Genomic DNA, 25,200 nt, shown 5'->3' on the forward strand with positions numbered 1-25,200 from the left:
GGTAATTGAACTAGAGGCGCTCGCACAGCGGAGTCTCTGGTACCGTGCCTGTGCCCCATGTTCGAATTAGCCCCTGCTACTCACACCAGGCCTGTAATAGTAGTAACTTCGCCCCTACCCTACCCAAAAAGGCCCCTGCTAATACTGCGTTCAGGCATCTTAGCTATATTTCAAAATCCAAACCATCAAATTCTTTGAAAAATTAATTAATGAAATTAAACTTTAGTTGTTGTACTCCTTAGGCCCTGAATGTTGAGTCCCGGTTATCTATTATCATCTCATTACGTGTAAGTGATTTCGTAGACTTTGGTTTTGGAAAGCCTATAAGCGAGTTCCGCTATGCCTGAACCTGCCTGGAAAACGCCCCTTTGCGCACAGACTGGGCTCGTGACTAACGCCCTTCAGGATCAGGAAGTGAGGGGTAACGTATACAATTTAGATAACTCTTATAAGTCTAACTAGCTTATATTTTATTTTAGTTTTATTTTATTTCTTCTAAGAAGAACTTTATTTGATCTAGGGAGGCCAGGCAAGGACCCTAGACATAATTTCCAAGCTACTTTCTAATAGGGAAGGCACGAAATGATCTAACAACTATATCCTCGAGCCTTCTGAATTAGGAAGGCACGACTGTCTCAAACCTTCGACGTTAACTTATTAGCCGGAACCCCCCCTGCGTTACTACGACGTACGCAAACCGAATATCGGGTATAGTTACCTAAGGGCAGAGATCCCCAGAGCCTGTTGGAGGGCCGATCTCTGCTTGAGCAAGCAGGTGGATGGGCTATTTCTCCTTCCTATGTATTCCACCTTTCATTCCCTGCCGTTTCGGAACCCCTGCTGCAGCTCGGACTCTTGAGTGACTTGTCAACCATGCAGCCCAGTGACAAGTCTTCAGTCGTGCAGAGAGAGGCTCCTTCCGCAGGGGTCTCTGGGCGCTTCCACTGTTTACCATTTTCTTGACAGCGAGGACGGTGCTGAAATACAAGTGTGTCAGAATGGCTACCAATCACCGAGGAAGCCGCAAGAACGGGATGGGTTGAAGAAGCTAGTCGGAGGGTCCCGTTAAAGATGACATATACTGGAATCGAGGGGTTAGACGGCTTCGTGAAGGCCTTCGTGTTGTTCTTCACACCGGCAATCGCTGGTCTTGAACATAGCGAATTATAGATATAGAGGGAAGTAGGGAGGTGCTAATTTTCATTAGAAATGAGACATTGGGCAGAGCAACTTATACCAGGGAAATACGATAGTTTGTATGGACCGCAGAGATTGCAAACTACGACTTTCCTGGCCGATTTAACTTTATTGAACGCCATTCTCGCAATAGAAAGCTGTCGACGAGACAACTTAATGACAATAGCATCAATGTTTGTCCACTTCCTCCCAATATACACCATTTCCCCAGAAAACTAACACGGGATAGACCATTCGTATTTGACCTAGCAATGCAACTTCTAGGCGGCGGTCAAATCGTCCCTCTCTCCCTCTTCCTGCAATACATCGCCCTCCCACCCAGCAAGTTCACCCTCCGCTCCTCGCGCCTCGTCCCAACCCGATACGCCAAAACACACCTCCCCGCTCTAACCTTCGGCTACACCATCCCTACTCTCGGCGTCCTCTGGCCAACATCTTGTCCCGACACAAAGCAAACTTGGAATTTCGCCTAGCAATTCTTCCCGATCTGGATCGTCCTCTCCCATGAGCTCTTCGCAAGATGCTTCAAGGATGTCCCGGAACAGGAGAATGGAGTACGAGACGTAGCAGGCGAATTGGTCTGGTTACGCGGGACTTACGAGTTTTTATTCCTTCTTTCCGCAAGCACTTATCTGTGCGTCTGCTTCGTCACGCCTATTCCGCTCTCTCGGGGTTTCTTTGTGGATTATCTGGGGTTTTGGTAAGGACGCAGTGAGTCAGGCTGAAGGGGCCGGGCTGTTTTTGAAGTGGGATGAGACTTTCGTGTTCTCGGGGAGCGCACGGTGGATCTTGTTATGTTTTAGGGGTTTGAAGAAGGAGGGGAGGACGGATGCGAGTTGGGTGAAGCTGTTCGCTGTTTTGATGGGGACTGGGATACTTTTCGGACCGGGTGTTAGCTTGGCGGGGATGCGTGCTCGGAGAGAAGAGATATTGGTTGGGGAATAATTAAAGCCGGGACTAGAGACAGGAGAGGGACGGCGACGATACGATGTGATATTTGATAACGATTCCAGCTAGATTATTATGAAGCGAAGAAACTCCCTTCAGGACACTTGCACTTCGAGTGGAAGTGAAGTAAAGAGCGTTACATCCTCTCACACCACTTCCGAGCATCATCCAAACCCTTTACCACCAAGGCCAAGAGCTCTTAGCCTGCCCCTCAAACCTCAATCGAGAAACTCCACGAGCTCTCAATACTCCAAAAATCTGGGCCCTTGCAACCAGGAACATAGGTAGCCTCCCCACCACTGTCTGCTACGAGTACAAGCTACAATACGTTCCTAACGGCTTGCTATTCTTCTATAACATATAGTTATTGAAGAAACCACACTTCAGCGGATTATAATTCCCAGTTAAAATCTGACGCAGGCAAAAATGCGCTCTCTGAGGAGCATAAATTAGGTGCTCCTGGGAGCTTATATAGGGGTGAAACATGCCCAGGAGCTAAGCCCCTGAACACGTGACATCGGCACGCACAAGACGCACCAAGGGGGGGGTCCTGGTACTACAACAAAATCACAATCCACTTCCCCCAGAACGGCGGCTTTTGGTTCATGGTATTCTTTGCATCCGCGTATGCAGCGCAGAAAGCTGGGTTGTACGGACCTGGGAAGAAGCTGATGCTAATGCAGGTGTTGGGGTGATCGTGTCCTTTTGAGCCGTCGCCACCGCATTGTTGGGTTGCTTGCCCGCCTGGTCTTTGGGCGGGAGTGTTTGTGTTTGTGTTTGTCTTTTCGAAACCGTCGGAGCTGGCGATCGCGGTTTGGGCTTGGCCCCGGTAGCATCCGCAGTTGGTTGCGGATGCGGTATCTACACCGGAGCCCCGGAGTGTGCACTTGTATTCTGTACTTGAGGCCGGCTGGGTGCAAGTGTCTGAAAGGTTGAGGCAAGGATCTCGCTCCGCGACGACGTTGAAGTCGGTGCCGAGGGTTTTATTGTTGCAATATTCAGCACAGAGATTGATGTCGTAGGTATGCAGGGTCTCGAGTCCGAGATATGTGTTCGCTGACACGGATGCGCTGAGGTCAACAATGTAGCGATGTATCCGGCCGGTGTTTTGGCGCGTTTTGCTTCCAAGTGGAACTTAGGGTAGGTTTCGAAAGCATCGACAGTATCTGGCTTGACGTAGGACCGTATCCTGGGTGGATGTCAGTGGAATTTGGCAGCTTGGTTTGACTCTTCGAGGAACTACGAGCTATCGGGCTGAACAGCACACGCTTGTTCGGGTTGTCCTTGCAAAGCGAAATTCCCGCTGAAGAGCCTTCTGTTGAGCTTTAGAAGCGTTCTTGAAGTGTTGCTTCTCTACCCACATGAGCGACCGAGCATATGCCTCAGCACTACTCTTGATTCTGTCAAACCAAGTCGACAGTTTCAGGATCGCCCAGATGTTGAAGACCATCTAATCTCTAGCGATAATGGTTAGCAGGCTGAAGATTGCCTGCCACAATAACAGGCCCAATCACTTATTAGCACCCAGACGTACCAGCGTGCCACAAGATCCACGCCTCAGACCAAGGCACCGACGCAGACGAACGGCCGTGGCGCATCGACAGCAAGACGACTACATCCCCTTGCTGTGCGTCCTTGCAAACACACATGGTGTTCCCAGCCGTCACAAAAAACCTCACATCTGGTATTTTGCTCTTCAGGCGTAGAATATCCCATCTTACTCGCATACTACTAGCCAGGACCGAAATCGCTCAGCCAGAGACTCCAACCACAACGTATCGGCGGTATCAGCAGTGATGGACGGGAGGGGCTCGCTCAAAATGCCAACGATACCTAAAGGTGCCGCCACTACGGTGAGACGACGGTGGTCGGGGGAAACACGAGCCTTGGGTGGTCTAGGGTACTGGTGATTTTCATGTCCTGGCAGTACGTCCCACATGGCAGAGGACCATGGCCAGGGCGAGAAACTCTCCTGGACTGTCCAATCCGGTACCCAAGGCGGCAGATCCTGCTCCTTTGCAACAACCGCACAAATTGCGTAGTGAAGGATCTCGCTAAGCGTTGCAGAACCATCGATGAGTGCAGCAGCTGCTTTGCAGAATAGTGCCGAGATATCCATCGAATAGTCAATGTGAATGCGACCCAGTATTTCGGAATAGAGATCTTTTAGTGCAAAGACGTGATCGCGGGGCTCGGTGGCCTTCTTATGTGCCATGGCCTTGAGGGGGTTCTCCAGAATGAGGTTGATATTCCTATACCGTATAGGGGGACGCTGCGCCCGCCAGTGAGCTCTCAGCGCATCCCCGTAATTCTCAGCTTCCTCTAGGTTGTCGGTGCTGGCAGGTGCGTATTACAGTCAAACGAGTCGAGGAAGGGTGACAGCTCGCCAGACAACTGATAGGGGCAATAATCTGCCGGGCCAGGTGCAGACATAGCAAGAGGTGTTCACTCCAACCTCCTGCAGCGTCCATATTCGAGGCTAGTAGTCATGATGACACAGCCGGGTGAGTCCACGATGCACAGATCTCAAGTAAACTATGCGTAATCAGCGGGCTGAAAGATAGGTCAAGGCTACGCTTGGAACGCTAGGAACTAACCAGTAGGAGTAGCCTTGAACATGAGGCGGTCCAAGTAATCTCTTCGCGTTCTTTTGCTTTCATCGAAATTAATATTGTCTATAAAGTTAACAAGCTTGCAGTATCTCAGGCTCCGTGCAATGTGCCTGTCCTCTCCGTGCCAGATGATTTACACGGTGAGCTTTGCTGTAGATCTCAGCCATCATGGCCACCTGGGTGGTTTTCTCCGTAGCCAGAGCCTGGTTGATGCAGAAGATGGCGTCGATCCAGAGCTTGCGAGGCTCGAAGTGACACCGCAGTCTCCGGATCGAAGAGAAGGCGGTTTCGGTTATGAGGAGGAGCCCGTTATTGCAGACGATGGGTCTAGTCGGTGTCTGGCCACCCCATGTTTAAGAGAGTGCTTCATATTATGGCGGCGCATCAATTGAAGCTTGATTCAGCTCGATGTGGATCTCATCTGTGTCGAGCCTCAAGGGGAAGATGGTGATGAGACGTGTGTGCCGCGCGCTCAGCAACGTGTCATGGCTGAAAGGAGGCCCTCCGTCTCCATCGCCGTGCTTTTCGGGTAGCGTTGCGACAGATTCAGCCCAAAGACTTCGAGAGATCAGCGCGTAGGGCAATGCACTAAATACAGTTCTTCGTGTTTGGTGGTGGAAAGTGCGCGACGGCCCGCGTCTGCACTTGCAGGCAGCGCCGCACTAACAAGTTTCATGCTCTAATGCGGCATAGCGCATGTAAACTTGCTTGAAAGATTGTCTTTTCAGTCACTGAATATAGGCATTGTATAAACAAAATCCAAATGCCTTTAACACTATTTTTTTTTAAAAAAAATCTAAACTGGTTGTAGTTTTTATTTTAAGTGAGTGGTTGATTAGTAGGGTGGGCTTCTCGATTTGACTTCCGTTTGGAAGCCAGAAACTACAACATTCAAGGCTCAATTCCTCCCAGAAGAAGCAACATAATGTCACTGAAAATCCTATATTATTTCTAATGATATGTTGACTGTTCCAAAGCTTTTGGACGGTTGGTTGCACATCCATTCTCCAGCTTACGCCCCTGTTATATTTCCCTCCGTGTGTGCCCCTCCAGGAAAGCAATCTACTTCAGCTCCCAGAAAAGCCATATCTCTGTAACTGCATCAATCTACCTGCTCTTGAAGGGTTTGTGTATCGTGAAGCAGCCTGTATTCCCCCTCAACATCGCTCCAGTCACTTTGCGTCACCCCTCTGTTCCCAATATCCTGAAGCCACCTCGCATCTCTCTTGAAGGCACCATTTATCTCCAAATCGGTGTTTTTCGTTTTTCGTTCTGTTAGATTTGATCCAGAAGTTCGCTGTTCTTGGAGGCGAATCGAGTCTTAGAAGGGGTAAGCGATGTCGTCTTCCAGTAGTTTGCCGAGGATATACCTCTGTGCCATCGATAGAGCGGACGGTTGATTGTTCTATTTTCGTTGTCGGCGTTGTGGACGTTTCGGGGGTGTCCCAAGATAGTAGTGATTGTTGGAGGTCGAGAAGAGCAAGTGTGTTTCCCGCGCCAAGTTGGTGCGCTCGATTCAGTCGCTCCTTCTCCTTCCTTCCATCTTCGTATTGCAAAGGGCAAGCGATCTCTCCTCTCTCACACAAATGTTTGAAACGACCCCAAAATTCAAGTCCCATTACTATTGGAGGGGTTTGAAGGATGCACGTAGTAATTTTTGTATCGTACTTCGCCCGGATTTGGTCCATTGCTTTGACTCGGATACTCTCCACCTCGCACCGTCACCTCTCCTCTTATGGGTCTCTGACTATTCCCACTCTGTCCAATCGTCTGACTTGTTCCCGAATTAGATACTGCTGGACTTCGTACTGTCGGTGGTTCCTGCGGCGCTTGGGTGCTTGCCACGATGCTTGGTCCTGAGCACGGCCGACCCCCCGAGTTGCCTATGCGCGCATAGGACCTCTCCATGGGCACCCCTCCAATGCGCCCTGTATACTCGACACGGGCAACGGACCGAGAGGGAATGCACGGACCCGAACTCTTCGAAACCACGTTGAGCGTATTAAGGTTCTCTTGGGTAAGTTCGTACTCGACCGGAGCGGCAGGAGCACTAGTAGTTCGAGATGGCCTTGTACATTCGGAATCTCTTCTCGTCTCAGCGGCCGCTGAGTTAATATTTGGATCTCCCATGATCGGGTTTAGGAAAAATTAAGTGGTAGATGGAAACCAGAAAGTCAGATTGTGAGCGTAAGGAGTTGGAACTACTGTGTACTTGAAAGATCCGACCGATGATTCAGTATGCCAAGTGGGATTATCTCTCTGAAAGAGGTGTTATCATTAGCACCAGAAGGTAAAGTATTTTTCAATGATGAGTGGTTGAGAAATTTTCTTATGGGGTTGACTGATGAAAAGGTTGTGGTTATTGGGTGTTGTGATGCGGACTGAGAGGATTGTGAAAGACGCGGGGCAACTAATTGGCCTCCCGCAAATTTCCTAGGCATGACGTGAAATTAGAGTTGGATAGACTATTATATTTCAGTACTAGGATTGCTAGTTAAGTAGCTTTCGGGCTGGTATTCAGGTCGTACTGTTCTGTACCATGCTTCTGAGCGGCCATTTCACGTGACCTGCATCAACCCAACTCACTGGAGATGAACCATTGTCAGGCATTGCCCAGGACTTTAGAAAATCAAAATAAAGTGAGACGGCCATTGTGTGTCCCCCACCCCTCACCTCCCTGAAAAGCCCGACTTGGGCCCTCTGTAGGCATGAAATGATCCAGAAGAGGATAATCGAGGGTTCTCCAGGTTCCTCTTCAATACCATCTCGCCAGGTGATCGCCCATTCGAGTAGCTTCCCAATTTCTCAGGTGCAGTCTCATAGACTCAAAATGCAAGAGAAACAAAGACTATTGCAAGAGTACTTCTCTGCCAAAACTCATCTCTCAGCAACCTCATTGAAAGTTGCAGCAGTAAGAAGATCGCCAAGTGCAGCCCCTGACTTTCTCGGGCTCGGCCTTCTTGTCCGCTACACTGACTCTCAGATCATTTGTGCGATTTCAAACTCATTGGAGATGGGAGATATCCTCATGTCATGTGCCAGCCAAGATGGCCAACCGGGGGCATTGCGCCAGCGCCGCCTCACCAAGCTGCAGACCTCAGCAGAGGCAAATGAAGATAAAGACCACCTTTCCCTTGTCATTGATTGATAATAGGGTACTTCTGGAATTTTCGCGCGCGGATTTAGACGGTTGTAAACGTGCCATTGGGAGTGTCGTCGAAGATGGCATCACGAGATCTGTGACGCTGTCAGCATTGCTGCTTTGTCAGATACTACCCAACTTGCAGGTAACCACATCGCTACCAAGGTTGAATCCGGTAATTTGATGGAAGAAAGCGTGAAAGGGGGTAGAATCGGATCGTTTTTTTGTTCTCAATCTTTTGCTTCTAAGTGGAGGAGTGCTTGGCTTTCGTTGGAGACGTAGTAAATTTAGAGTTGATTTTGACTGTAGTTCAGTAGCTCCACTTCTCCGTGCCTCACTTGCTCAGTGGTTTCTCGACTGCTCGATCAGAGAGAGTTTCAATGCAATTCACAACTCCATGTGACCCTGCGGAGGTCACGCCGCAGGCATGGGAATGGGAGGCCATGTTGAAAGAACTGCGGGACGTCAGCAATAAATACTATAAAGGGATGATTTCCGCATCTCGGAAGCAGCTGACGTTGAAATACTAAGCAGCCTTTCTCGCAGGGAGCGGATTGGTAAACCCAATCAGGGGGATGTACTGACTGGCACGTTTGTTTGTTTGACAAAATAGATCTCGCGGATGTAAGTATCCTTCGAGGGGCCGGGATTCGGAACATTTGTCACTGAAACCCTGCCAGGCTGAAGGTGCTCCGACACAGCCCGGCTCCGGAAGCCTTCATCCATTCAAAAGGCATGATGCATCCCTCTTAAGATCCAGGACCTTCTCTTTCACTTCTAGAATAATGCCACTTGAAGAAGGACGGGCGGCCGACTTTATCGCACATGGAGTTGGAAGTGAGACGATCGGGCTGTGCAACGCCATGTCTTACCCCATGGTTATGGACTGCATGTTGACCAATCAGGCTTCAATGCCACACACCGACCTGAACCGCATGTTCAACACGGTCCACGAACATGAGATTTTGGCAGAAATATTGTTCTTCGAGCCAACTCTAGGTAATAGGAATTGCTCGAGAGATGCGATCACCAAGATGGCGAACTACGAGGCACTTGCCACCGCGAGCCCAAGCAAGGACGAGCACGCGAATGCCGCAGGCCAATTCCAATTGCAGTTCGTTACGACTGTGAGCGTGAACGTCCCTTCCAAGGCCGAGAAGAAGAGGAATCAGAAGATCATTCGACAAACTGTGATGAAGAACTTTCGCCAGCAGCAGAGATCAGAAAAGTTAAAGCCAAAAGGAAAGAACAACGGACTCGCAGCGACATCGAGTTCGGATCCTGAATCCGGGGATCCCGAGTCCGATGAACCATCCTCGAATGCTTCCCGGGCCTCAAGCAGGTCACAGTCAAATAGCTTGACAGAGAGCGATAGCAAGAATGAATCTGGATGTACTGAGCCCCGACGCAGCAGTCGCAACAAATCACTGAATCCATCCGACTTGGGCAGTCCATTGACCCCACTAGGAGCCGGACGAGTCGACCCCTTTCGGAAGGCCTATGCAGATGACAATTGCCATATGCACGAGCTAATAGATCATTGTAAGTGTCTTTTCGCTCGATATACACTCAGAATGTCGGCCTCACAATGGGCAACCACTGACTACGACCTCCCGCAGCTGTGACGGTCCTATGGCCAGCTTTCCGACCCCACGGAGCCTCTGAGGGGCTTCCCAATCTCCCCGCAGCGTGGTTCGTAGCCAGCAACTCTAAACCCGTAGCCATGCACTCCATGCTCTTCGGAGCACAAGTGCATCTAGACGTCCTCCGCGGCCCGCAAGTGAAAGTCGACAACCCGGTCCGCCTCTACCACAAAATCCGAACAATGCGCCTGCTGCAAGAGGAACTGAAGCAGCCTGGGAAGATTTGCTTCGATGATGTATTATTGGCGATTCTTGCTCTTTCTGCGAACGAGATTGAGACGATTGCGAATACTATCAAGGAGAAGAAGATCCAGTCGCCGTTCAACTCGCCACTTACAAGTCTCCAGTGGCTTGATATTTATGGGTGTATTTCGCATATTGAGGCCCATGTGCTGGCTATGCGAACAATTATAGATCAACTAGGCGGGCTGGAGAAAATCGAGTTGGAAGGTTTGGCGGAGGTGGTGAGTCTGTAAGTAGCTTTGACTCTTGGTCTCCATTCCCAGCTCCAAGCTCCCAGCAGACTTGCTAACTGCGTCCTTCTCCCAGTTCTGATATCCTCGGAGCAACACAGCGTCTTTCCAAGCCGCATTGGCCGCTCCTCGACCGGACCTTGAAGTTCGGCCCCTTCGAAATCGACGAGACCGTCAGGTTTCCCCTTACCATACAGGGACAGAGCTTCGCAGAACTCGAATACTTCGGAATTAGCCAACAAATGGCCAATGTTCTCCAGTCCATGGCCGACTTGACCATAATAATTGACTGCCATTGTCGAGGAATGAAGCCCATAAAAAACTTCACCCCTCTCATCGATAGACGAAACTCAGCCCAACACGAGCTCATGTCTCTACCCTCCGGCGACGAACTACTCGAAGATGAAGTAACAAGCGTGTGTCTGTACGAGGCAATTCGCCACGCCGCATTCATATACAGCGCTGCTGTAACTTTTCCTCTACCGGCGATGTCGGGACATTTCCACAAACTGGCCGCGATCCTGCAACCACTGCTCGAAGCCTCGAAGCTCGATACTTGTTGGCGACATTGTCCCACAACATTGCTATGGATTCTAGTCCTCGGAGGAATCGCAGCTTCGGATACGGAGGAGAGGGAATGGTTTGTGAAGAGTATTGCGATGGTAGTCAAGATATTGCAGATCGGTACGTGGGAGCAGGTGACTGAGATAATGGAAGGTTTTCTTTGGCTGGACAGTGCGTGTGATGCTGGAGGAAGGATTCTCTGGGCAGAAGTAAAGAGCGAAAGACTTCTTCGCTCACCTAGTGAATAGTTGAAGTCTAATTGTAAAGCAAAAGTTACGAGACAACAACAACAACAATTCAGTTTCGAAGAATGATAACAGTTAAAAACAGAGTGACATCACCGCTCGGTCGATCACAGCCTCAACATCCGGAACCAAATGAACTGGACGAGAGCCATATATAAGACGAACTGCCTTGGCGTGGATTTTGCCCGGAGACATCACTTGGCATCTGATCTTGTGTAACGAAATGTCTCAAAAGCCTCCCTCACAAGATTCTTCAAACGAGCATACTCCTATTTGAGAAGTATCCATTCCTATTGGCTGCGTAATACCGAGAAAGGCCAGCGAGCAGTAACCAGGAATGGCTTAGCTCCACATGTCGCTATTTTTAACCAATCATGTCGAAGGGTGAGAAGATGGAGCCGACCCGAACCCTCGGGGCTTTGCACGAATTAAGTGGAGGATGTATAGTTCTGACGGAGAACTCGTTCGTTTTTGGTAATAATAGACGATGTGTAGTTACCTGGGCTAGGCCCTGATCTTTCTCTAAGTAGAGGTGCTAGGGCGGGGTAGCGGGGTAAACTTCGACTTCTTCTACCCTTTTTTCAACACCAAGTAAAACATGTTAGAAGTTAGTTAACAGGACTAATAAGAGCAGGTTTGATGAGGAATTCATACGAACAAGGTGAAGCTAGACGTCAAATAAGCTGGAATCTCTTTAGCGGTAATGCGTGCTTTCTTAGTTTTAGGCGTCTTGCCTCCTACACTTCATGTGTGCCATCCTTCAGATCTAACTTTGTAAGTGATAACTAGCAGCTTTCATCATCAATTTGGTGTTCGGGAATCTGAAACCGAATCCGACTCCGTTTTATAGAGTGATTTACGGAGCAACACTATTTACCCCCAATCGTTTGAAGTCGTTGGCGCAGTTATCATATGGTAAAGCCAATATCCATTTATATTGAAGTCTGCAATCCGTGTTGGCTGTGAAGATAGCACGAGAAGTCTTGTTTTGCGAAGCCGGCGAAGTTGTCCGTAATTCATGACAATCCCGGAAATACCGGAACGGGGAACCACCCCAAGGAATCTCTCATTCACGTTAAACCAAAAAATTTGCAAACCGAGATCGAAATGTGGAAGGCGAAGTCAGCACTGATGCTATCGATCCTTGAAAGAGGGCCGATTAAAAAATGAAACTTGCAGTACGAGGGTAAGATACGGAGAACTGTCCGGCGTTCTCAAATAAGCTTTGCCAGCTGCCGACTTTTTCACCGGTCAACCTCCTCCTATTAGTCAAAGGGGCAATCAATAACACCTCCTTGGTGTTTTAAAGTTCCACTTGATGAGAAAACATTCTTATCCCTCCAAATATATATATACATATATATTTCTCCACCGGGAACTTTAAGCTTTTGAACTGCAGGCCAGGCATATATACCCCTCACTGAACCCCACTATGCCGGCAGCCACGAGGAGCTCCCCCACTCCTGCCATCACTTCCATCACACTCTCACTCTCGGAGCTCGAAACCAAACAACTCACCTCCCATCACCTGCAAGAAGCTCTCGAAGCTCTCCATCGAGATGGCGTCCTCGTTCTCAATAACGCAATCTCAACCGCCCACCTCGACACTCTTAATTCCCGGATGGTTCCCGAAGCACAAACTCTCTACAACCGCTCAACAACACACCATAACTTCGGTCTCGGAACAGGGAATATCCAACAAGACGCCATCGTAGACCCTGACTATATCTTCCCCGACATAATCGCCAACCCATTCGCAACAGCCATCACGGAATGCATGCTCGGACCACACCCTCGACTGCGCTTCCAGAGCGCGAACACAGCGTTCAAAGCAGAGAAACGGCAGCCCGTACATGTGGATGTGCATTTCGATTTCCCCAAAATGCCGTTCGGTTTCTGTATCAACATCAACCTGATTGACGTAGGCCCCGAGCACGGATCGACTGAGATGTGGCTCGGGAGCCATCTGGACACGAGCTGGCAAGCAGAGGTCGAGAAGAGCGGATCAGTTATCCCGAGCAAGATCCTCGAGAGAAGAAGGAAATTGAGTCCCCCGGTGCAGCCTACTCTCCCGAAGGGATCTCTTATTGTGAGAGATTTGAGGCTCTGGCATGCGGGGATGCCGAATTGCACGGATGATGTGAGGGTTATGCTTGTTACGATACACTTTCCAGCTTGGTATAGAACGAAGCAGACTATTTTGCTACCAGAGAGTCTAAAGGGGAAGGTTGAGTGGGGAAATTTGGTGCCTTGTGTTGAGTGGGTAAAAGATGATTATGATTATCTCCAGGGTCAGCATGATCATGATTTCGATCTACTTCCTTGATTGGAGAAGCCCGGTGGCACAACAAGAAACATGCGCAATAATGTGACGATAGATGATATAAGATGGAGAAAACCGATCTACGTGTTTTCCAGATCTGATTCTGCGTTTTAATCCATTTCGTTTATAGATTGAGAACTTGAACTCTTCTGAGCTAAAGCATTGGTGTACAAGCTGAATATTTGAATGAACGATATCAAAGATTCGTCATGGCTTTTAGTTCTCAGATGGGTGTAAACATTGAACTTGTGAAGTGTTTGCGATGAATGTGCGAAACTAACCGAGCCTCTGTGGTGAAAGAAGGGATCAAAATGTATGCATTTTGATGAAAGAACCGCCATATTATTAGTTGCCATACACGTGATTCTCCCCTTTGTGGATTAGCTTAGCTGCAGAAGCATATAAACCCTCCGCTAAACCGCACTTCTTGTACTTTAGATATCTCAATGTATATCAACTTTACCCCCATATTTTAAAGCCTAATTACACGCCAAATATTGCCTTGTTTATGCAATTATTAGTTATAAGCCCGGCCTAGCTATATAGCCATTGTATATTAGCTTCCACAGTGTGATGGGCACACGTGACGGCGCATGAACGGGTGTCAGATATCATGGATCTGATTTCCTCTTTTGGGTAAAGCTTGCATTGGAATCGCATGAATCGCGTGGGATCACATTTCCTAATTAAGTAAAGGGCTTCGTATGCTTGACTAAGCACTAGGGAATATATAGGGAGGCGCTTCTAGCTTTGGAAAGGGGCATTAATTAGTCTTTTATTAGAATTAACTCTTGGAAATCAGTTACACTTGCAAGCGTCACTTTATAGCGTACTTACCTTAACTACTTGTGCATTACCCTGCTATTAAGTGCCTCACACATAGCGATTTTCCACTCCAGGTATTCCCTCCTGTTTATTAATAAGAGCAATTAGTTAATCAGATCTAAGCAAGGAGCCCAATTCATTAATAAAAAAGCCTAATTATGAAATAATATATAACTTTCTAATAAAGAATTAAAGCCAAAATTTAATTAGATAAAAAAGATTAATACTTAAAAGAAACTTAAATAAATTTTTCTTAGATTAAATTCTATTAAAGATAAATAATTTTATATAATCTTTTTTTAATTTTCTTTTTTTTTTATTAAAAAAAAAGAGTTATAATAAAAGATTTTAGCTAATATTACTTAACTAATATAATTAATTAAACTATTTCTAGTAAATCTCATTAATAGAATTTTAATAATTTATCGTTTCAAAAACATTTTAATATTTTAAAAATTCGCTCGTATTCGACTTCGTATTTATGAATCGGACTTTGCTTAAACAGTTGACCAATCGCTCGTCTTGACGAACGGGGGCGAAACAGTAGGAACCACGTGGCACGCAACACGTGATTCCACGCGAAGGCCGAAATTCGCGTTCTCTATTTTGTCTTCTTTCCAGTCCTCATCCCAATTCTACTATGTCGTACAGATACTCAACTCTAAGCATCAAGAGACACGAGATTCGTATTCTTGTTCTCGATCCTGGCACTCACTCGGATTTTATACAGTGCCATCTTCGAATACACAGCCTTGTAAACAATCTGGACTATGAAGCTTTGTCGTATACCTGGGGCAACCCATCACCTCGGCATTACATAACACTAGATTCAAGCTCCATGCCGGTGAACCCAGCGCTGCATATTGCTTTGTCACATCTTTGCCATCCCACCGAGCCGCGCACTTTGTGGATCGATGCCTTGTGTATCAACCAGGAAGACTTGAAGGAGCGCGAAGAGCAAGTTGGACAGATGAGATTGGTTTATAACTCTGCTAGAAGAGTACTTGTATGGCTCGGAGAGGAGGACCAGAACAGTGGCGCAGCCATGAGTCTGATTGCAAATATAGGTGGCGTCGACTTGAAAAAGCTCCAACACAACAGTGCTTTTCCAAGGCGAGCGGAATGGAACGCGCTTTTTGCTTTATTGCAAAGACCTTGGTGGAATCGCGTCTGGATTATTCAGGAAGTTACAGTGGGGAAATCAGATCCCTTTGTAGGATGTGGAAACCAGTGGGTTCCATGGTCGAAATTCGAAGAATTGGATCAAATTCTTGGGGAGCTAGAAGAAATCGGCGCCAAGGTTGTCGAAGGTATTGAAAACCCGATTTCAAGGCTGAGAATTATTCGAGCTGGAACTCAAGGCCGGCTAAAAACGTCTTGGAGGAACCTATTCCTGTTATTGAGAGCTACAAATGGATGTCAAACGACAGATGCGAGAGACAAAGTGTTTGCACTTTTGGGGTTAAGTTCTGAGAAGGATCAAAGTGTGATTCGTCCGGATTACACGAAATCAGCAGTCGAAATTTATACGGCAGTAGCGAAACACCTCATTCGATCTGAAGAGAGCCTGAACGTACTTATGTATTTCAAACCAAGCGAGCTTCCTGGCCTACCTTCCTGGGTACCAGATTTCAACCTGTCTAGTGCTAGCAGAACATATGTAGGAGAAACTCCTGGTAAAGGAGCATCAGCCGATAGCAAACCAGTTGTGGACTTCTTGAACGATTCTAAGATCAAGGCGCGCGGATGGATCTTAGACGAAGTACAAGAAACCAGCCAAGAGGAATACGACGCCGAAAATCCTGGTATCAGTGTTTCTAATTTTGAGAAGCTCGCACGTAAGACTCTGTCTGAGGTTCCGACAATGAAGGAGGAAGAAAGTCTATCAGAAGCATTCTGGCGATGCCTCGTGGCAGACAGAACCTTGAACTACGAGTTCCCAGCTCCAGATTCCTACGGGCACTTGTACTCAGTGTTCTGCGGCAAAGTTTCAGTTCCTGACGATTTTGAGCATGAGATTTCAGACAGTGGGGCACGAAAAGATACTTACTTGCATCCATTGACTTCGAGCATGCTTTCGAATTTGTACAAGGCGAGATTCTTCATAACTCGCGAAGGTAGGCTGGGTTTTGGGCCGCTAGACACACGGAAAGGTGATTTGATAGTTGTTTTGCAAGGAGCAGATGTACCTTTTGTAGTCAGGGAATGCGATAACGACGGGGTCTATACTATTTTGAGGGAAGCTTATGTTTCTGGTTTGATGTTCGGGGAAATGTTTGAAAGGCAGAGTAGCTTAAGTTTTGACCGGGGATACAGGGACCTTGTCATTTGTTGAACATTGGCATCAAATCTTCCTTAGTCTTTAGTTATGTCACGTGCATATTCCACGTGACTCACATTCACTATACTTAAACCTCGTCTCGCGCCTTAAGCTCTCCTTATCTCATTCATACATTAAAACCACCACATTTACTGCAATATCTTATTTATCCACCTACAAGAGGAATTTTGGCTATCTTAAATATAATATCTTTATCTTCAACATTACATAAATATATTTCTTTTTCTAATTAGTTCAAACATATAAAATAAAATCCCTTTAAAAACAGAGGTCGCAACCTCAAGCTCCTGTAGTATTTCCTTTAGGGTCGATACACATAGATGCAGATGGCATCTATCGAGAAAAGGTCTGCCTTATCATTTCTCAATTGTAGTAGTGCATCCTCCAGATTCGGCGTGACCTTGAAGCGTTTTCCCTCCAAAGAGATTTCTTCGACAGCCGATTGCGTGCCCCAAGCGTATGATAGTGCTTGGTAGGTAGGGGGAGCGTTCAATGATGTGATAACGAGGCTGCATTCAACTGGATCACCGTATCGGACAGCTTGCTGCGCCGGATGATCTTAAGCAGCCGGATCTCATTGTTCTTGGGGTCGAGGGGTTGATACTGGTAGAAGTCGCTGGATCGTTTTACTGCTGAGATCGAGGGCTTTGGTAGAGGCCATGGCCGGAGTTGAGGCTTTCGTTGTTTTGTCGGCTAGCACGATCAGACTTTGCCTTGTTCAAGACTTTGTGGGCTCTCAGGCCTTGTGGATTGAGAAGCTAAGCCAGGTGCCGTTGGGAAGTGGTGATGGCCTTTCTTGGTCGAGCAGGCAAGTTATGCTCTAATCTTTGTAGAAGTTGGACTGGAATGGAGGTTTAGAGTTGCCTGTTTGATAGCATTTCTTGTCTCATTTTAAGTGAGATAAGAGACTGAAGCAGAGGCTGATGATGTTACGAGCAAGCTGCGTTGAGGGGGTCGTCTGTTGTGCCGTCACGTGACCTCTTAACGCGGCACCCTGTATCTTAGTCTCTCGAGCTCCCCGCTCCTTCTTCTCTCTTTAGACGTACATACACACCCGAATACAGCTATTTTCCACGAGAACACCAGCTACAGGGGTCGTGATATCGTCTAACAGGCGAATCATGAGCGGAAAGAATGGCCACGAACTGTGACTTGAAACACGGAAGTTCTGAGTATATCTGCGTCTTTCACCTTGTAGATACGGTTCATATCATATATTTTATACCTAGGAGAAAGTGTGCCCCTTCGAGAATTCTGGAACACTGTGGTGTCGGATATAAATCACGTGCTTTAGCAAGTTAGCCTCCCTTTTCACTAAACGTGGAGAACTCGGTAAGAACGTGGAGCCTCACACCTATGACGTGGTGAGATTTGTAGGTGTGGTGAAGTTAAGGCGTTCCAGCTGATTTTACTAGCTTTTCGAGTTGCCAGAAGGAAAGACAGGAACGCGGAAACGGATGAGCTTTTTTCAGAATCCTTCAAAATCTTGAATTTAAGTTCCTATATCCTCCTTATTTCAACATTTTGCGGAATACAAGATGCACCAAGATCTCCCAGCTCGTCAGTCATAGTGGTTGTATAACCCAAGGGTGTGGATGCACCAGTTTCCAAATCCGAAAGTACTGGTAGCCAGGACCGCAAGGTAGGGCTTTACTTATTCAAAATGATTTCTCAAGGGAATCCCACGGGTAGCATATCATAGCTCTTTGTGTCTCATCATATTCTCACATGTTGCCCAATACGGTTATTAGTACTCGAACTCGGGGTAACCAAACTTAGACCATGATGGAAGCACACTCTCTACTAGATTGCCACAAATGCCTGGCACTATTATATCGATTTTTGAGACTATTAGCTAGCACTATATATAAATTGCGTGCCTGGTCATGCCCAAGCTTCATGAGCCTCAACGCTATACCCTTGCAGTCGACACCTTGTACCAGTCGTCGAATGGACCAGAAATTTAGCTCCTGAGTGTTGGTGCAAAATCAGCTATCAAAGCCTCCGTGTTCGTACTCCACCTCTCCACTATTAAGCCACAAGGTCGCGCTATTTGACCCCCTACCACCCGAGCATGCGAAAATGATTCCCTGGATGCCGGAGCCAATTCTCAGGGGGCCAACCCACCAAATGTTGCGTCTATTGTCGTTCAAAGTAGCGTGGAACGAGTTAGTAGCTGAACAGCATGTTAGCATGAACATAGCTGTAACCAAGAAGGTGTAGGAGGCTTGGTGTTTATTCCCGTCCCATTCGGCGTAAACACTAATACATGAGAGGGCTGGTGAAGCCAAGACCAAAGCGATGATGGATAGTTGGGAGATCTTGTGGAACTGCATTGTGGGGCTGTAGTAAAATCTTTGGATTTGAAGATAATTGGTAAAGTGTTTCAAAATATTGCTCCAAGTAGATATTGAGTTCTTTTATAGCCCGTTATTTCAAGTAAAGGGTCTGAAGTTTCTCGAGTAGACCAATACATTCTAAGATCTTGTTCGCGAGCTGAATAAGGAAGAGCGAATGATTACAGGGAACGAATATGGTAGTATTGCGCCAAAATTGAAGCGCCACTTCACATCTACAAGGCTCTAGATCCTACCCGGAGGGTCGATGCCAGAAGGAAATAATTCCGTTATGCGTCTAATGCAGATGCATTACTATTTTCTCATAGTACCTAGTAAATAAACGTACCTTTTCGCCTAGAAGGATTCTTTGTGCTTTGGCTGTGCGGCAGGGCTAGACAAAAGCGGGGGACATTAACTATTTGATTAGGTGCAGAACACGGTGCCAATACAAACTGGGCCACGATTGGATAATGGGAAAGCGGATGTTGTTAAATAGGATGCACACAGTGCACCAACAGGGCGCCTCCTTTAACGCTAGCGAGTCTGCTCGGGAAGCTAGACGAGGAAAGCTCGAATTCGAGAGGATGACTAACTTTCTTGTCAAGTATATTAAAGGAAAGGTGTAAATGCAATAGGATAATGACGTAATCACCCCTTCTTTTCTCCAAATGCGTGGCCTCAGTCCTTGTCCGGCACTCCTTGCTTTTCAAGTGGAGCTTGTAGCGAAAGTTGATCAATAGCCACGAAGTTGTGGACAGAATTTAATCCCTCTGATTGGCTATTCAGCAAGACCAAGTGGCAGACGTGTGTTCCTTACACCAAAGAATATCCTTCATCTCTCACTCAAGTAATCCGCCAGCGAGTCGTAGGACTGGGATTCATCTCCGCCCCGGCACTCAGTAGAATCTGCTTAACTTTAAGAAGCTGGCCCCGCATCTCATTGAGGAACCGTTCACGAAGTGGGTCCTTCTTTTGAAAAGGATTCGCTATCCTACTGCGCTCCGACATCTTCTGAAGCTCTTCTTCAACCGCAGCAAGAACGCTGATCTCTCTGTTCTGATGATTCACACAAGCGTTGACCATGGCACGTCTTCTTTTCGGCTCTTCCAGGGAGATCATGTACTCGAGGATCTCATGGAAGCCGCGAACGGCCACGTTGTGCATCAAACTGTTTCCCTGTGGGTCTAAGACATGGAGGGCTTCGCGAAGAGTAGTGTCATCGCGTGGTACCAGGAGTCGGAAAAGTTCTGCGGTCTGTGTAGGGCTCTCGTGGGTACCGTCAGGCGTGGCTCGCTTGCAAGTAATCAGGGCGTGTGCTGGTGTCAAACCAGCGGAGTCTGGAGCACCGCGGTCTCTCCCATGCGCACATGCACATATCATCTGGTCGAGATAGGAACTTGAATGTGTGTTGACCTGGCTACATATTCGGCACTCATAAAACATTGCCCAAGAGGTTCCCCTTGCCCCACGTGCGATTTCGTGAAAGCTATACTCATGCTCTGTGCCGGTGCCACCAGTTCTTTCAAGGAATGCTTCGACAACTGAAGCGCCGTTTTGTAGTTTTTTGAAATTGTTTCCAGACATTGATTGTGCCTGAAATGCAGCTTCGTTCATTAAAGCGAGAACGGTCTTGCCAGAGACGTCGGGTGCACGAAGTTGATGCTCGATCAACGGAAATACATCCAAAATCTTCGTGTAAAGCTCTGTCTCGAGTGGGCGGCAAAGGAGTGCATGAAGAGGCGTATGGCCATAAATGTCGCGCTGAGTAAGGAGAAGCCCAGGGGGCAATTTGACCGCCGGGACCGTCTTGAACCATTCCAAGAGTCTGACCAATTCATGCCCCCGTGCGTTTGGATTGACGACATGCAGCGGGTTTTGTCCGAAGACGTTCTGCTCGTATATTGCTTGCCTCCCAGCTTCCATCCAATGCAGCCGTCTCAGATAGTCCAGATTGAATCCAGCCGACATCAGATAGTGGGCCGAGGAGTTTCCAGCGTAGTCAAGAGGGCTCCCACCAATCCTGAAACCTTCCATTGCAGCCATGAATGTTTCCAATTCAATGCTTTGGGCATTGAGCATCAAGCTATGCCACCTGGAGAAGCCACATATTGTACAAGTTGGAAATATTGTGAAGGTATCGTCCCAGAGTTGGTTGCTATGATCGATTTTGCAAGGTATGACCCTCAAAATCCCATTCCAAAGGCCTTCTACGGGATCATGCTTTAGAGGTTGCGGAACAGGTGGCACAAAGGCAAACCGACTACCAGTAGTGATGGAAGACACGCTTGTCATCACCGATGCCCTGCCATCCGAAAAAATTTCATCAGAATGGGTATACGCGGATTGGGAGCTTGTTGTTCCGATGGTTGAAACTGAATGCCGGTCCTCAAGGCGTCTTGGTCTTTCGGGAAGTGGTGAAGGGGTGTGGGATGCATTTGTCGTCGTCGTCTCGATACCTCCAGTCGATTGTGTTCCAGCTTGTTTGGGGGGTGTCAAGAGATTCTGGGAGCGAATTACCCCAAGCATGATGATTGCAGAATTTGAAGGGATGTAGGCAATCATTGCGGCTGGCATTGATACCATCAAAAGGGTCGAATCACTTGCGAATCCCGCCTCGACTCTAACCAAACTAGAAGAGACGGGCACATCTCTCAGCCAGTCAGTAAACATCTCGATCGAAAGATCGCCAAATTTGACATCCTCTTGGATTCGGATGCTAAATAGTAGCCTTGGGTATTCGGGGAGTTCTATTGAACTCGTTGGTGAAGGAGAAAGCCATAATCCTGATTCTCGTCTATTGCCACTGGTCTGGCTGGAGGTAGTGGAATCGTTTGATGAAGACGTTTGGTGGTTTGACATAGAGGCAGACGGAGAGTTTAACGTGGTCTCGAATATGGGATGAGAACTCAGAGGTGCATCCAAGGAATTCTGCAAATTTGAATCAATTCCTTCTTGATTCCTTTTTAGCATACGCAAACGGGATGATAGGCGAATGCTCCTCGGTCTCTCGTTGTTCTGGCTCAAGACCAAATGTATAGGAGGTTTTTTGTGCCGAGAGTCTTCAATCCTCCAGCTTTGAATTTCTGTGAACAGGGCATTGTATAGAAATCCGATGGTGAAGTATGGTAACGGAGCGAGCTTTCGCATCCTGCTGATCAACGCGTGTGTAAATGAGAACGGCCCAACCCCGTTAGCAATGCCGTTGTATGCACAGGCAGCAATGAGTTCTGTGACACCGTTCCCTTCGTCAGTTGTACAGACTCCAGATGCACAGCAATCTAAGAGAATCAAGACATCCGAGCGAGACTCTTCTAGCGTGTTCTGAATGCCAGACCATTTTACCGTAGGACAGCGGTCATTCCGGCTGTTCTGCCAACTTCAAGGGCATGATTAGAAATGCAATCTAAAAGATTGGCCTTGGTCCATACCTTGTCCAAGCTGGAGTTCCATGATTCGTCAATTTCCCATGTCCAGCGTAGTATACGATCTTCAGGTGGCCGACGTCATCATCACCGAGAAATTTGAGGACCTTGCTCTGCAACTTATTGTGTGAATTTTCCGAGGGAATAAGCCATTGCTCAACTTCAAATCCGTATAGATCTGAGAAGACGTCTGCTAAGGCCTTTATCTCTAACGAAACAGGTAGTTTGGGGTCCTCGTCTTCCCAGGACAAGATGATCACGTGGACTTCAGTATACCTTGAGATTTGATGGCCCGGAAATATCGCACTGGCAGCCTTTTGAAGTTGAGATCCAAAGTCTTGAAGATAAATATGGCAATTGAGCTTATCTAGATCATGGCCGGAAAGCGGAGGGCGCTTTCGAACCAATAGATCGTCGTCGACTCGCGTGATTTGCTCACAAGATGATAGGGATCGTGATCTGCCCCTTTTCGTCGAAGTCGGGAGGTTTTTGATGCCAGTGCAAGCCATGTTAAAGAGACATGCATTTGCTCGTTGATGCTCAGAACTAAGCTGGCATTAAAGAACAACAAATTATTAAGAGAAATGAGAAAAATTTTCAAGGTCCATTTGTGGAAAGTCTTGAAACTCAAAGCCGAACGCCTTCTGAGCCTAGCGAAATTTCGATCGGTGACCCAATTTGGGACAGCATCATGTGACCATTATCAAAGCTCCTTCATTGGCTGTCAGATCCGGCGTCCCGTCTTCTCTCTGACAGGCCAATGGAACGAGTCGGAGAGTCTCACGAACCTGATGCCCAATTGTGAGGACATGAGGCTGGCGGAATACCGTCCGCGTCAGGTTAGACAAATCTTCTCAGGGTTTCACTATCCCAAAGCAAGTGCCAAGGAGAGCCTGAACTAGTGACCTGACGAAATGTTAACAGAGGACACGTTTTTGAGACATGGTTTTCAACTGAAAAGTTGAAGATACGAGGGAGTATCATTGAGAACACTCGTTCTGGGGATGGGATTGAGTCCTGGATTTCTTATGGAACACTCAAGAAAACTTGGCGCTGCCAGGTTGTATATTTCAGGAAGCGTGAGAAGTTAGCACTGCTCAGCGGTGCAATGGGACGTGGGGAAAACTAATTTATATCGGAAAGCATGAGTCGTTGAGGCTCTACGGAAGATATGCTTGTCGATTGTGAGAAGGCGATCGGCTAGCAGAAGACGGATTGGGGTGCAGACCCGAGATACTTATGCAAGGTGCAAGTTAATGAAAGTTGGAGCAGTCGGAAAAGACATGAAAGTGGAAATGCGTCGTCGAAGAGGAGAGAGAAGAGTTGGGGCGGCACAATAAGTTAGGAAATCATGGCGACTGCAGAGCTTGCGTTGGGGACCGCTCCTTCTCAATCTTCGATGAATATGGTAAGAATGATGGGTACAGTACTAGTCGCTTAGTTCTCGTGTTTTTGAATTTTACCCCGCACCCCACCATTCCCATTCACACTTCTTTCTTTTATATCTTTATCAATTACGGTCCTATTTACGTATATATTAGCTTATTTTAATCGTCGCAATATTCTCTTTCCAATAATATTAAAATTTCTAAAATACACCGGAAATTGGGCTCAGTACTTAGTGTGCCAGCCCTTAGCCGCAATGACTGCCTCAATGCGATCATTCATACTTGCACCCAACTTATTAAACAAATCTTGGTCTAGAGTATCCCAAGCGGCTTGAAGACAAGACTCCAATCTTTGCCGTGCATATTCTGACTCCGACTTGTCCGCGGCAACGTCAGGGAACATCTCATAGCACCTAGTCTTTAGGTGCCACCAGATATGCTCGATTGGATTGAGATCTGGGGAGTAAGCAGGCCAGTCCTCAAGCAGTGTGAACCCCCTTGCTTTGAACCATTCCTTCACCTTACTAGCCATATGAATAGAGGCATTGTCCTGCATGAATTCATATCCAGGGTCCAATATAGAGAAGATTAGACCAACTTCTGCCTCCAAAACCTCCAAATATGACTCTGCAGAGTACCCATGCTTCGCCGACTCAAAATCCCGATCCATAATATAAAGGTTACTCCTCCCATTATCCCAAAAGGCTCCCCAGACCATAACCTTCATATTCTTGCTCGTACCATAAGTTTGGACCATTTGTGGTTGCCATTTTTGTGTCGACGTTCGAAAGCACCACTCATCTCTTTTACCCCGCCCCCTCTCCACACTACACTCGTCACTCCACATTATCATTCCCCACTCCTCAGGTCTTTTGCCTCGATGTTTAAGGCACCAAGCAAGCCGCTTCGCGGCATTCTTTGCCATTAAATAAGGCCTTCGTTTGCACTTCCAATTCTTGATACCATGGAGCTTGAGTATCTTCTTCACCGTGCTCTTCTTAAACCCCACCTCACACGCCTTTATAACCTCCGCATATGTATCTTTTGGAAAACGACGTACGTGACGCAGTACACGGCGTTCCTGGGCAGGAGTCCACGATTTAGGCTGTCCAGATCGAGGTAAAGAGTGCCCGTCTTCACGTAAGGGGGCCGATTGAATCGTGGATCGTACGGTTGAATATGGGTGATGGTAGAACCGGTGTATCTCGATGTCTTTTTTGCCAGCATCGTGCATGCCAATTATACGGCCTCTTTCGAATTCAGAGAGTTCAGGGCCCCGGTGCCCATTGCTATTGCGTTCAGCTAAGGGAGTGCGTATTGGTGGCATAATTGTGTGTAGAAGAGAAGAGGGAGAGTGACGCGTGAACGCGCTTTTACGTGTTTTCGCTTAAAACACGAGAACTAAGCGACAGGCACTGTACGCTTCGCTTGAAGAACAATAGAACATCACGAACCAGAAGCTTAAAAGCAAGTGCAAAGCGGTTCAATCGCACCCAAAACACACATCATCCTGGGTTCCAACGTTGAAGCAGGATACCTCGTAAATCTCTATTCGTACCGAGCGGAGTATAGTACAAACATCATGACCTGCATTTGCCCTTTTCCGGGCAACACACCACCATCCCACCATCCCAATGCATCTCTATAAGAACGCCCTCAAAGTGCAAGCAATACAAACGAGAGCGGCGAGGGCCTGTAGGCGGTATGCGGTATCCTATCCAACCATCATCCCGTCTAA

At 47.4% G+C, this 25,200-nt stretch overlaps 10 protein-coding genes across 10 annotated transcripts; 3 read left to right on the forward strand and 7 right to left on the reverse strand.

The window, feature by feature from the left end:
• Positions 1 to 2,701: 2,701 nt before the first annotated feature.
• On the reverse strand, positions 2,702 to 4,635 carry K444DRAFT_633821 (uncharacterized protein; the record flags this gene model as incomplete). Its single annotated transcript, XM_024883664.1, has 4 exons — positions 2,702 to 3,279; positions 3,680 to 3,839; positions 3,875 to 4,481; positions 4,601 to 4,635. 4 exons carry the CDS (start codon positions 4,633 to 4,635, stop codon positions 2,702 to 2,704), a joined length of 1,380 nt encoding a protein of 459 aa, XP_024731838.1.
• Positions 4,636 to 4,891: 256 nt separating this feature from the next.
• K444DRAFT_471536 (uncharacterized protein) lies at positions 4,892 to 5,107 on the reverse strand (the record flags this gene model as incomplete). The annotated part of the gene is made up of 1 exon (XM_024872882.1): positions 4,892 to 5,107. A coding segment is annotated over one exon (216 nt), but the record flags the coding sequence as incomplete, so codon positions are not given.
• Positions 5,108 to 5,929: 822 nt separating this feature from the next.
• Positions 5,930 to 6,445, reverse strand: K444DRAFT_633822 (uncharacterized protein; the record flags this gene model as incomplete). The annotated part of the gene is made up of 1 exon (XM_024883665.1): positions 5,930 to 6,445. One exon carries the CDS (start codon positions 6,443 to 6,445, stop codon positions 5,930 to 5,932), a length of 516 nt encoding a protein of 171 aa, XP_024731840.1.
• Positions 6,446 to 8,685: 2,240 nt separating this feature from the next.
• K444DRAFT_617387 (uncharacterized protein) lies at positions 8,686 to 10,930 on the forward strand. Its single transcript, XM_024881114.1, has 3 exons — positions 8,686 to 9,441; positions 9,519 to 10,014; positions 10,092 to 10,930. The coding sequence occupies exons 1-3, from the start codon at positions 8,763 to 8,765 to the stop codon at positions 10,825 to 10,827; spliced, it is 1,911 nt and encodes a 636-aa protein (XP_024731841.1). The 5' UTR covers positions 8,686 to 8,762; the 3' UTR covers positions 10,828 to 10,930.
• Positions 10,931 to 12,132: 1,202 nt separating this feature from the next.
• Positions 12,133 to 13,256, forward strand: K444DRAFT_617388 (uncharacterized protein). The gene has a single exon (XM_024881115.1). It carries the CDS (start codon positions 12,257 to 12,259, stop codon positions 13,148 to 13,150), a length of 894 nt encoding a protein of 297 aa, XP_024731842.1. The 5' UTR covers positions 12,133 to 12,256; the 3' UTR covers positions 13,151 to 13,256.
• Positions 13,257 to 14,705: 1,449 nt separating this feature from the next.
• On the forward strand, positions 14,706 to 16,327 carry K444DRAFT_617389 (uncharacterized protein). Its single transcript, XM_024881116.1, has one exon. The coding sequence runs from the start codon at positions 14,811 to 14,813 to the stop codon at positions 16,305 to 16,307; it is 1,497 nt and encodes a 498-aa protein (XP_024731843.1). The 5' UTR covers positions 14,706 to 14,810; the 3' UTR covers positions 16,308 to 16,327.
• Positions 16,328 to 16,614: 287 nt separating this feature from the next.
• K444DRAFT_696211 (uncharacterized protein) lies at positions 16,615 to 16,848 on the reverse strand (the record flags this gene model as incomplete). The annotated part of the gene is made up of 1 exon (XM_024887905.1): positions 16,615 to 16,848. A coding segment is annotated over one exon (234 nt), but the record flags the coding sequence as incomplete, so codon positions are not given.
• A 2,647-nt stretch (positions 16,849 to 19,495) lies between these two features.
• On the reverse strand, positions 19,496 to 22,583 carry K444DRAFT_633826 (uncharacterized protein; the record flags this gene model as incomplete). The annotated part of the gene is made up of 2 exons (XM_024883666.1): positions 19,496 to 22,028; positions 22,081 to 22,583. 2 exons carry the CDS (start codon positions 22,581 to 22,583, stop codon positions 19,496 to 19,498), a joined length of 3,036 nt encoding a protein of 1,011 aa, XP_024731845.1.
• A 1,102-nt stretch (positions 22,584 to 23,685) lies between these two features.
• K444DRAFT_538581 (uncharacterized protein) lies at positions 23,686 to 23,865 on the reverse strand (the record flags this gene model as incomplete). Its single annotated transcript, XM_024875552.1, has 1 exon — positions 23,686 to 23,865. The coding sequence occupies one exon, from the start codon at positions 23,863 to 23,865 to the stop codon at positions 23,686 to 23,688; it is 180 nt and encodes a 59-aa protein (XP_024731846.1).
• Positions 23,866 to 24,366: 501 nt separating this feature from the next.
• On the reverse strand, positions 24,367 to 24,789 carry K444DRAFT_479372 (uncharacterized protein; the record flags this gene model as incomplete). Its single annotated transcript, XM_024872972.1, has 1 exon — positions 24,367 to 24,789. A coding segment is annotated over one exon (423 nt), but the record flags the coding sequence as incomplete, so codon positions are not given.
• Positions 24,790 to 25,200: the final 411 nt, after the last annotated feature.

The sequence above is a fragment of the Hyaloscypha bicolor genome (assembly GCF_002865645.1).
Source record: "Hyaloscypha bicolor E unplaced genomic scaffold K444scaffold_126, whole genome shotgun sequence".
Classification (NCBI taxonomy): domain Eukaryota; kingdom Fungi; phylum Ascomycota; class Leotiomycetes; order Helotiales; family Hyaloscyphaceae; genus Hyaloscypha; species Hyaloscypha bicolor.